The sequence below is a fragment of the Coregonus clupeaformis genome, chromosome 23 (genome assembly GCF_020615455.1).
Source record: "Coregonus clupeaformis isolate EN_2021a chromosome 23, ASM2061545v1, whole genome shotgun sequence".
NCBI classification, from domain to species: Eukaryota; Metazoa; Chordata; class Actinopteri; order Salmoniformes; family Salmonidae; genus Coregonus; species Coregonus clupeaformis.
This window is the reverse complement of record NC_059214.1, coordinates 46,051,616-46,061,943: the sequence shown is the minus strand read 5'-3', so window position 1 is coordinate 46,061,943 and position 10,328 is coordinate 46,051,616. Positions and strand designations below refer to the sequence as shown.

Here is a 10,328-nt window from a genome sequence, read left to right as displayed (position 1 = left end):
GGGCGCGGAGAGCAAGTGGAATCTTTCTCGGTGGGTAGATCACAGGGGTTGCGTCTGGGTTAAGGTGAATGGTACATTCTCCTGGGAATAGTCCTATTCCTGTAAAAACATCAGCAAACTCCTCCATGACATTCTCTATCTCTACTGGTGCTGTCACTGATAAAACTAGCTTGATAAGGTCCATGTCTAAACATGCTTTAAGACCTAGCACTGCAGGTGCTCGAGTGTCAACAACGTAAAAGTCCAACATCATGTCCCTTTCCTTGTATTTGCATTTGAGAGTGCATGTGCCTTTTACTGGGAGCTGTTCACCACCATAACCAGTCAGTCTGCGCGTGGTGGGCTGTAGCTCACACTCAGATGTCAAGCTTCTGTACTTACTCAGAGGAATAATGTTTACTTGTGCACCAGTGTCTAGTTTGAATTTTAGCTCTGTGCCTTGTCTTCCTATCTCAATGTCAGCAAAGGCTTGCTCTGTCTCTGATATCTGACTTTTCTGTGTCACTGAATCAATAAACAGTTCATCAGCATTTGACTCTTTGATTGACATTTCATCTTCACTCACTGTATGTACTGTTTTTCCACGGTAAACTCTGCACACTTTTGCAAAGTGATTCCATTTTCCACATTTAGTACACTGTTTGCCTTTAGCTGGGCAATTCCCCTGTTCGCCATGCACTTTGTATCCACAATATCCACATGTTTTGGGGCGTTTGGAGTCTGTGTCGCTCTGTTTTGGAGTTCTGTCTGTCTCCGTTCTGAAACATGCTCTCTGGGCACTGGAGGTGTGCTTTGATGTCTGCCTGACTGCGTGCACTGCTTGTTCACGTGATGCGCTCATGCTGCCGCCTGAAATGGTTTTCATCTGAACCTGTGCTAGCTCGTGAGATCTGGCTATGTCGATAGCTTTGTCCAGCGTTAACTCTGATCCAACATTCAAAAGTTTCTCTCTCACTCGCGGTGATTGTATTCCAAATACAATACGGTCCCTGACCATCTCATCCTTGTTTGCATAATCACAGTCTTTCACAAGCAGACGCAGCTCAGTGACAAACTGTTCAAACGATTCACTAGCGCCTTGTACTTTCTCATGGAATTTGTACCTAGCGAAAATTGTATTGGTCTTTGGCAAAACATATGCTTCAAAACGATCGTAGTATGTTTTCAGTACCTTTGATTCAGCCTCGGTAAGTGTCCATGTGTTGTAAATGTCTCTCCCTTTTTCACCGATCCAGAGGAGCAGGTAGCTGCACTTTTCCTCTTCTCCTCTTTCCTTCAGAGGACCCGTGAACATCAGCTCCACATGCTGTTTGAACTTACGCCATGCATCGGGTAGATTTGTAGACCCCCAATCCATTCGAGGTGAAGGAACTCCAGCAAAATCCATCTTTTAGTCCTTTTACTCTGACACCATGTCTTGTTTTGTACGCTTTGTACAAAATAATAAAATGCAGGACGACAGGATATTTATAAACGTAGCTCTTTATTAACTAGCTATAACGTGCATGTCCATGTGTCTCTGGCCATGATCATCTTAGAATGACCTCACCACCTGGGTGGTCTTAACCAATCATTGCACAGTATGATGCATCCAATTACAATTCAGTATGGTGACACATATGAATATTACAGTGCTGATTAACGGAGAGTAGACTGTATACAAAGAAAGAAATGAAGTTGCACACTATGTAATGGAGAAATAGAGAGGGGACTGGGGTTAGAAGTAGTGGAGGAAGAGAGAAGTTAGTCTTACATTTTGAGAGAGGGAGTGAGACAGAGCGTGTGGAGTTACTAGTAGTCATAGTTAACGTTGGCTCCATGACGGTGTGCCCCTCTGTCTCTGGGTCCAATGGGAGAGTTCTCCTCATAATGGTGCTGACAACTCTGATCGCTGGACTGCGAGTGGTCAATCCAGTAGGACAGGTCCGTCTCCAGTCTCTGGAGAGGGAAAAAACATGACCAAAACCTCTCAACTTCAGCCTAACTCAAAAGATCTGAAACATTGGAAAGGTGCAAGAAATATGGTACAATTTCCACTCAGCTCATTAGAGAACAGGGTTAAGCAATCAACTAGTTTCTCATACCCTTCAGATCCTTTCAGATCTACTGGAGTGCTTAGGGGGTAAGGGAGTAGGAGCTAGGAGCTAGGGGGTAAGGGGCTATGGGGTTGATTTGCTTGTCAGCAGATGTTGTGGAGATGACTTGGAACAGGACGGCTGTTGGAGTATAGACCAACATGGTTTAAAATGCCGAGGCTAAAAAGATCTCCATCGGAATCATTGATCTGGAAGTAACATAGCAAGAGAGGGAAAAAAGCTTGAAAGTGTGTGCGTGCGTGTGTGTGTATTCAAGGTGTGTCGGGCCCAGTGATGACCATAGTGGTGGAGGATAATTATCTCCTTTGAATAGAGTCTCTAGGTCCTGCTGTGACAGAAACGTCCATCTGCTTTTGTCTAGTCTGATAACGACTACAAACTAGCCTGGGCATTATCCCTCCTCCATCTATAGATGTGTTTCACTGTATATTATAATGTACATTCATGCTTTATTTATTTATTTACTCTACGTAAATTAGACACCTGTGACATTCTTTCTTTATATGTTTTTTATAGCTAAGTAGTGTATGTCCTTGCCCCTATGACCTCAGAGACTACCTGCACCTCAGAGACTACCTGCACCTCAGAGACTACCTGCATCTCAGAGACTACCTGCACCTCAGAGACTACCTGCACCTCAGAGACTACCTGCACCTCAGAGACTACCTGCACCTCAGAGACTACCTGCACCTCAGAGACTACCTGAACCTCAGAGACTACCTGCACCGTAAAAATGATTTGCACTGACTAACCACACAGCCAACCCTTACACACACACAGTGGGTAGTAGAATCAATAGAATAGAAAATAATAGAATAGCAGTTGTGAGTGTAAGTACAGTCCATTGTTACTATACTACTTCTACTACTAGTTATTACTGATTAATGTACTGCATTGTTGAAGGAGCTAGCACATAAGCATTTCACTGGACCTTTTTTATACCAGCTGTAAACTGTGTGTATGTGACGAATACATTTCATTTGACTTAGTACACTGGCATTTTGCCATAATATGGGTTTTTCTCACATAGGTGCTTTAGATATTAGTACTTTGTAGAATGGCTGTTTTCCCCCATATGGCTGTGGATGGCTACCAGTGTGTTGTGCAGTGGACTGTTTCTCGTAGGCCTATACTGCTATGGATCGTAGTACTGTTTACCCTATCCCATATCTGGGGCCAAGAGTTTTTACAACCTTGTGACCTAATCATATAACATATGTAATTTATTTATTTATTTTTATTTAACCAGGTAAGCCAGTTGAGAACAAGTTCTCATTTACAACTGCGACCTGGCCAAGATAAAGCAAAGCAGTGCGATAAAAACAACAACAACACAGAGTTACATATGGAATAAACAAAACGTACAGTCAAAAACACAATAGAAAATCTATATACAGTGTGTGCAAATGTAGTAAGTTATGGAGGTAGGGCAATAAATAGGCCATAGTGCAAAATAATTACAATTTAGTATTAACACTGGAGTGATAGATGTGCAGAAGATTATGTGCAAATAGAGATACTGGGGTGCAAATGAGCAAAATAAATAACAATATGGGGATGAGGTAGTTGGGTGGGCTAATTACAGATGGGCTGTGTATAGGTGCAGTGATCGGTAAGCTGCTCTGACAACTGATGCTTGAGCGTGACTGAGGTGCACCCATGACCTGCTCGGAAACCAGATTGCATAGCGGAGAAGGTACGGTGGGAGTCGAAATGGTCGGTGATCTGTTTGTTAACTTGGCTTTCAAATACTTTCGAAAGGCAGGGCAGGATAGATATAGGTCTGTAACAGTTTGGATCCTTTGAAGAGGGGGATGACCACGGCAGCTTTCCAATCTCTGGGGATCTCAGACGTTACGAAAGAGAGGTTGAACAGGCTAGTAATAGGGGTTGCGACAATTTCGGCGGCTAATTTTAGAAAGAAAGGGTCCAGATTGTCTAGCCCAGCTGATTTGTAGGGGTCCAGACTTTGCAGCTCTTTCAGAACATCAGCTGTCTGAATTTGGGTGAAGGAGAAGAGGGGGGGGGGCATGGGCAAGTTGCAGCGGAGGGTGCAGAGCTGGTGGCCGGGGTAGGGGTAGCCAGGTGGAAAGCATAGCCAGCCGTAGCAAAATGCTTGTTGAAAATCTCGATTATCGTAGATTTATCGGTGATGACAGTGTTTCCTAGCCTCAGTGCAGTGGGCAGCTGGGAGGAGGTGCTCTTATTCTCCATGGACTTTACAGTGTCCCAAAACTTTTTGGAGTTAGTGCTACAGGATGCAAATTTCTGTTTGAAAAAGCAAGCCATTGCTTTCCTAACTGATTGTGTATATTGGTTCCTGACTTCCCTGAAAAGTTGCATAATGGCCCATAGTAGGGTCAGGTCACAGCGTCAGATTAAACTCAAGGCCCTACCTCATTCTGTGACCCCTCTCCTCGCTGTTTCAGGGGGAGTTGGAATATGCATTAAAAAAACACTTGTACATGTGTGAAATTATTTATTATTCAAGCCTCCTGGCCTCGCTTACTGTCTCGTCAAAGCCCATGTACATGAACTGCATGATCCACTGCTGCACGTCTGGCCTGCTGCGGTCCCAGATGTTCCTCTTGGGCCTCCATAGCTTGACCAGGAACTCTCTGGCCTTGGCGGGAGCAACAGCCACCCCGGACTTAGAGGGAGCGCTACCGTCACCCACCACTGGGGGGAGGCAGAGAGGAGACGTGTAACAGGAGTAGAATGTAAAGTACTAGCAGTGTGTAATGTGTGTATGTAAAAGCTATCTGTCAATATTACCATCTCTTTTCTTCAGGATCTTGTGAAGGCTGCTCTCACTGGAAACATCTGCTAAAGAGAGTCAATAGGACACTTAGTAGTGTTAATGGGGTTTAATGTATAGCCTAGAATCCTTTAGCAAGGGAGAGGAGACTGTACTGTAAGTCCATTGTGATTATTAAGTTAGAGCGTGGTGTGATAAAGCCCAGCTCATTCAGTAGAGGCTTAAATAATAATAATAATAATATGCCATTTAGCAGACGCTTTTATCCAAAGCGACTTACAGTCATGCGTGCATACATTTTTACGTATGGGTGGTCCCGGGGATCGAACCCACTACCTTGGCGTTACAAGCGCCGTGCTCTACCAGCTGAGCTACAGAGGACCACACATGCATGTGTGTGTGTAACACACACAGACAGACAGACAGACAGACACACACGTACGCGCGCCAAACAGCCAGAAGTGGTGCACATGGATGAGGTTATAGGAAATGGTTTGCAGGAGTATAAGTTGCAAGTGAGCAATTTCCCCACTGAAATGTTCTTATCAGCCTAGCAGTCTGTCTCCTAGCAGTCTGTCTCCTAGCAGTCTGTCTCCTAGCAGTCTGTCTAGAGAGGAAGAGGGCTGTTTACTATTTGCTGCCTCACATTCACATTAATGATGAGTGAGACTTTCCACTGAGATTTGCCTGGTCTGCTATCTTATCCTCCCTCCCTCTTTCCCTCCCTCGCTCTCCCTCTTTCCCCTCTTCTTCCCTGTCTAGGCAACTCTTCTCGCTCATTAAAATGGTGGTAACGAGACAGCTAGAAAAGCCTTTTGAGGTGAAAGGGATTCATGGAATTTCCATGGCCAGTTAGTTTTCAGTGACACATTAAGTCCATTGTCGCTTGTCTCCTATTTTAGAATCTACAGTGCCTTCAGAAAGTATTCACACACCATGACTTTTTCCACATGTTTTTGTGTTACAGCCTGAATTTAAAATTGATTCAATTGAGACTTTGTGCCACTGATCTACACACAATACTAAAGTGGAATTTTGTTTTTAGACATTTTTACAAATTAATACAAAATGTGAAGCTGAACTGTCTTGAGTCAATAAGTATTCAACCCCTTTGTTATGGCAAGCCTAAATAAGTTCAGGAGTAAACATGTGCTTAACAAGTCACATAAGTTGCATGGACTCACTCTGTGTGCAATAATAGTGGTTAACATGATTTTTAAATGACTACCCCATCTCTGTACCCCACACATATAATTATCTGTAAGGTCCCTAAGTTGAGCTGTGAATAAAGACCAGGAAGGTTTTCTAATGCCTCGCAAAGAAGGCAGGTGTTCCTTAAAGAGGTGGGGTTTCAAGTGTCTCCGGAAGGTGGTCAGTGACTCCACCATTGGGGTACCAGAGTAGCGAACAGTTTTGACTGGGCTGAGCGGGAACTGTGCTTCCGCAGAGGTAGGGGGACCAGCAGGCCAGAGGTGGAAGAACGCAATGCCCTCGTTTGGGTGTAGGGACTGATCAGAGCCTGAAGGTAAGGAGGTGCCGTTCCCCTCACAGCTCCGTAGGCAAGCACCATGGTCTTGTAGCAGATGCGAGCTTCAACTGGAAGCCAGTGGAGTGTGCGGAGGAGTGGGGTGACGTGAGAGAACTTGGGAAGGTTGAACACCAGACGGGTGAATACAAAGCATTATGTTTGGGGCAAATCCAACACAACACATCACTGAGTACCACTCTTCATATTTTCAAGCATGGTGGTGGCTGCATCATACTACGGGTATGCTTGTCATCGGCAAGGACTAGGGAGTGTTTTAGGATAAAAATAAACAGAATAGGGCGAAGCACAGGGAAAATCCTAGCGGAAAACCTGGGTCAGTCTGCTTTCCAACAGACACTGGGAGACAAATTCACCTTTCAGCAGGACAATAACCTAAAATTCAAAGCCAAATATACACTGGAGTTGTTACCAAGATGACAGTGAATGTTCCTGAGTGGCCTAGTAAAAGTTTTTACTTAAATCGGCTTGAAAATCTATGGCAAGACTTGAAAATGGCTGTCTAGCGATGATCAACAACCAACTTGACAGAGCTTGAAGAGTTTAGAATAATGGGCAAAGCTCTTAGAGACTTAGCCAAAAAGACTCACAGCTGTAATTGCTGCCAAAGCTGATTCTAACATTACATTTTAGTCATTTAGCAGACGCTCTTATCCAGAGCGACTTACAGTTAGTGAGTGCATACATTTTCATACTGGCCCCCCGTGGGAAACGAACCCACATCCCTGGCGTTGCAAGCGCCATGCTCTACCAACTGAGCTACAGGGGACTAAAATGTATTGACTCAGGGGGTTGAATACTTATCTAATCAAGATATATTAGTGTTTTATTTGTCATTAATCTTCCACTTTGACATTACAGATTATTTTGTGTAGATCGTTTATTTTAAAAAAGACAATTAAATCAATTTTAATCCCAATTTGTAACACAACAAAATGTGGAAAAAGTCAAGGGGTGTGAATACTTTCTGAAGGCACTGTACATTTCACTCCCAACTCTGTTTTGTCTGCAGTCTTCCCTCCTCTTCCTCTTTCCACTGTTAGGTTCTAAACAAACAGAGTAAAAACTCAAATGGATGACTAGGAAAAGCTCAAAACAAGTTTATTCCCTACTGGGTCAAACAGCTGCAAAGACGTGTTTACACAATCACCTATATTTATACCCTCCTACTAGGAGGAGTCAACTCCTTGCACATCTAGACAGCCAATCCATCTCTGTTGCTAAATCAGGACATTAATTGGTTCCTCTCATTGGTGTAGTCATGGCCCCGCCTCCTATGTGTGTATGTCATAGGACTGTTCCTTGTCACTTCATCTGACCTGACCTCGGGACGAATTCCTCACTCCTCCCTTCTCCACGGCTGTCCTACCTTATCAGTGACTGAAACCAGACTGTTGCCCTTTGCCCCCTCCTTGGATCCATGATATTTAACAATACCATGTTTTAACATGTAAAGTAGTTTTAGTATAGTAACATGAATAAGTATACAGTTGAAGTCGGAAGTTTACATACACTTAGGTTGGAGTCGTTAAAACTCGTTTTTCAACCACTTCACAAATGTCTTGTTAACAACCTATAGTTTTGGCAAGTCGGTTAGGACATCTACTTTGTGCATGACAAGTAATTTTTCCAACAATTGTTTACAGACAGATTATTTTACTTATAATTCACTGTATCACAATTCCAGTGGGTCAGAAGTTTGCATACACTAAGTTGACTGTGCCATTAAACAGCTTGGAAAATTCCAGAAAATGATGTCATGGCTTTAGAAGCTTCTGATAGGCTAATTGACATCATTTGAGTCAATTGGAGGTGTACCTGTGGATGTATTTCAAGGCCTACCTTCAAACTCAGTGCCTCTTTGCTTGACATCATGGGAAAATCAAAAGAAATCAGCCAAAAAAAATGGTAGACCTCCACAAGTCTGGTTCATCCTTGGGAGCAATTTCCAAACACCTGAAGGTACCACGTTCATCTGTACAAACAATAGTACGCAAGTATAAACACCATGGGACCACGCAGCCATAATATCGCTCAGGAAGGAGACGCGTTCGTCTCCTAGAGATGAACGTACTTTGGTGCAAAAAGTGCAAATCAATCCCAGAACAACAGCAAAGGACCTTGTGAAGATGCTGGAGGAAACAGGTACAAAAGTATCTATATCCACAGTAAAACGAGTCCTATATCGACATAACCTGAAAGGCTGCTCAGCAAGGAAGAAGACACTGTTCCAAAACCGCCATAAAAAAGCTAGACTACAGTTTGCAACAGCACATGGGGACAAAGATCGTACTTTTTGGAGAAATGTTCTCTGGTCTGATGAAACAAAAATAGAACTGTTTGGCCATAATGACCATCGTTATGTTTGGAGGAAAAAGTGGGTACCTTGCAAGCCGAAGAACACCATCCCAACCGTGAAGCACGGGGGTGGCAACATCATTCTGTGGGGGTGCTTTGCTGCAGGAGGGACTGGTGCACTTCACAAAATAGATGGCATCATGAGGAAGGAAAATTATGTGGATATATTGAAGCAACATCTCAAGACATCAGTCAGGAAGTTAAAGCTTGGTCGCAAATGGGTCTTCCAAATGGACAATGACCCCAAGCATACTTCCAAAGTTGTGGCAAAATGGCTTAAGGACAACAAAGTCAAGGTATTGGAGTGGCCATCACAAAGCTCTGACCTCAATCCTATAGAACATTTGTGGGCATAACTGAAAGAGCGTGTGCGAGCAAGGAGGCCTACAAACCTGACTCAGTTACACCAGCTCTGTCAGGAGGAATGGGCCAAAATTCACCCAACTTATTGTGGGAAGCTTGTGGAAGGCTACCCAAAACGTTTGACCCAAGTTGAACAATTTAAAGGCAATGCTACCAAATACTAATCGAGTGTATGTAAACTTCTGACCCACTGGGAATGTGATGAAATAAATAAAAGCTTAAAAAAATAATTCTCTCTACTATTATTCGGACATTTCACATTCTTAAAATAAAGTGATGATCCTAACTGACCTACGACAGGGAATTTTAACCAGGATTAAATGTCAGGAATTGTGAAAAACTGAGTTTAAATGTATTTGGCTAAGGTGTATGTAATCTTACGAGTTCAACTGTATATTTCAAGCTAGAATCCAACACCACGCAAGAGAAAGAAACGTCTTATGCATTCATTCATTATGTAAAAATAACTCAGCACTCACCTTAGATAATTCAAATACCCAATAAAGCTTCATAAAACACACCATCAACCTTCAAACTTGAGGTTCTTAAATAACTACATGAATTAACACGTCAGTATATCAGATGTTGCTTCAGAAGCTGTGTTAATCTAAGTTTGGTTCCATATGGGTGAAATCAAATGATCTAGCGTATGTGGGGGGACAGAGTGATAGATGGGAGGAGATGGAGACAGAAAGATAGTTGAAAGAAAGACTTGGATATGAAGAGAGCTATAGAGAGAGGGAGACAGGACGAGAGAGCGAGGGCCAGCAGTGTGAGCAGAGCGGTGAGCCCCACCAGCCTCAGATAAAGCTGCTGGGAAGCCATGATGTTCCCTTTGCTCTTGCGTTCTGACCCGTCTTATTGCAACACACATATACAGGGGGAGGAGGGGGGGGGGGCCACGAGCCAAACGTTCCGATCGGAGTGGCTTAATGTCGTTTATCCCAAAATCCAACCCACAGAAACGGGCCTGTCTGAAGTAGTTTTTTCTCCTAATTGAATGTTCATGTGTGCCTGGGGTACTTCTCCATCCAGTAGCAGCAGCAGCAGCAGCAGCAGTGAGAGAGAGAGGAATTTTAACCGTATAACTGCTGTCCTCCCTATACAGTTTATACCGTTTATACCGAAGGTTTATACCGAAGGTGAACTTGCAAACCTGAGCCAACGATAAACCTCTGAATTGTTACCACCCAATTAAGTCGACTCA

The 10,328-nt window shown here is 43.5% G+C and overlaps 1 protein-coding gene across 1 annotated transcript; it reads right to left on the bottom strand.

Annotated features, from left to right (window-relative positions):
- Positions 1–1,582: 1,582 nt before the first annotated feature.
- Positions 1,583–9,946, bottom strand: ecrg4a (ECRG4 augurin precursor a). Its single transcript, XM_041843472.2, has 4 exons — positions 9,868–9,946; positions 4,872–4,922; positions 4,606–4,775; positions 1,583–1,938 (listed from the first exon to the last, which is right to left on the bottom strand). Exons 1-4 carry the CDS (start codon positions 9,944–9,946, stop codon positions 1,792–1,794), a joined length of 447 nt encoding a protein of 148 aa, XP_041699406.2. The 3' UTR covers positions 1,583–1,791.
- Positions 9,947–10,328: the final 382 nt, after the last annotated feature.

Coding starts and splice junctions, on each gene's coding strand:
- ecrg4a (XM_041843472.2), bottom strand. CDS start 9,946: ATGGCTTCCCAGCAGCTTTATCTGAGGCTGGTGGGGCTCACCGCTCTG. Junction 4,923..9,867: donor GGCCCTCGCTCTCTCGTCCT/GTCTCCCTCTCT, acceptor GACTCTCTTTAG/CAGATGTTTCCAGTGAGAGC. Junction 1,939..4,605: donor ACATGGGCTTTGACGAGACA/GTAAGCGAGGCC, acceptor TTCCCTCTCCAG/AGACTGGAGACGGACCTGTC.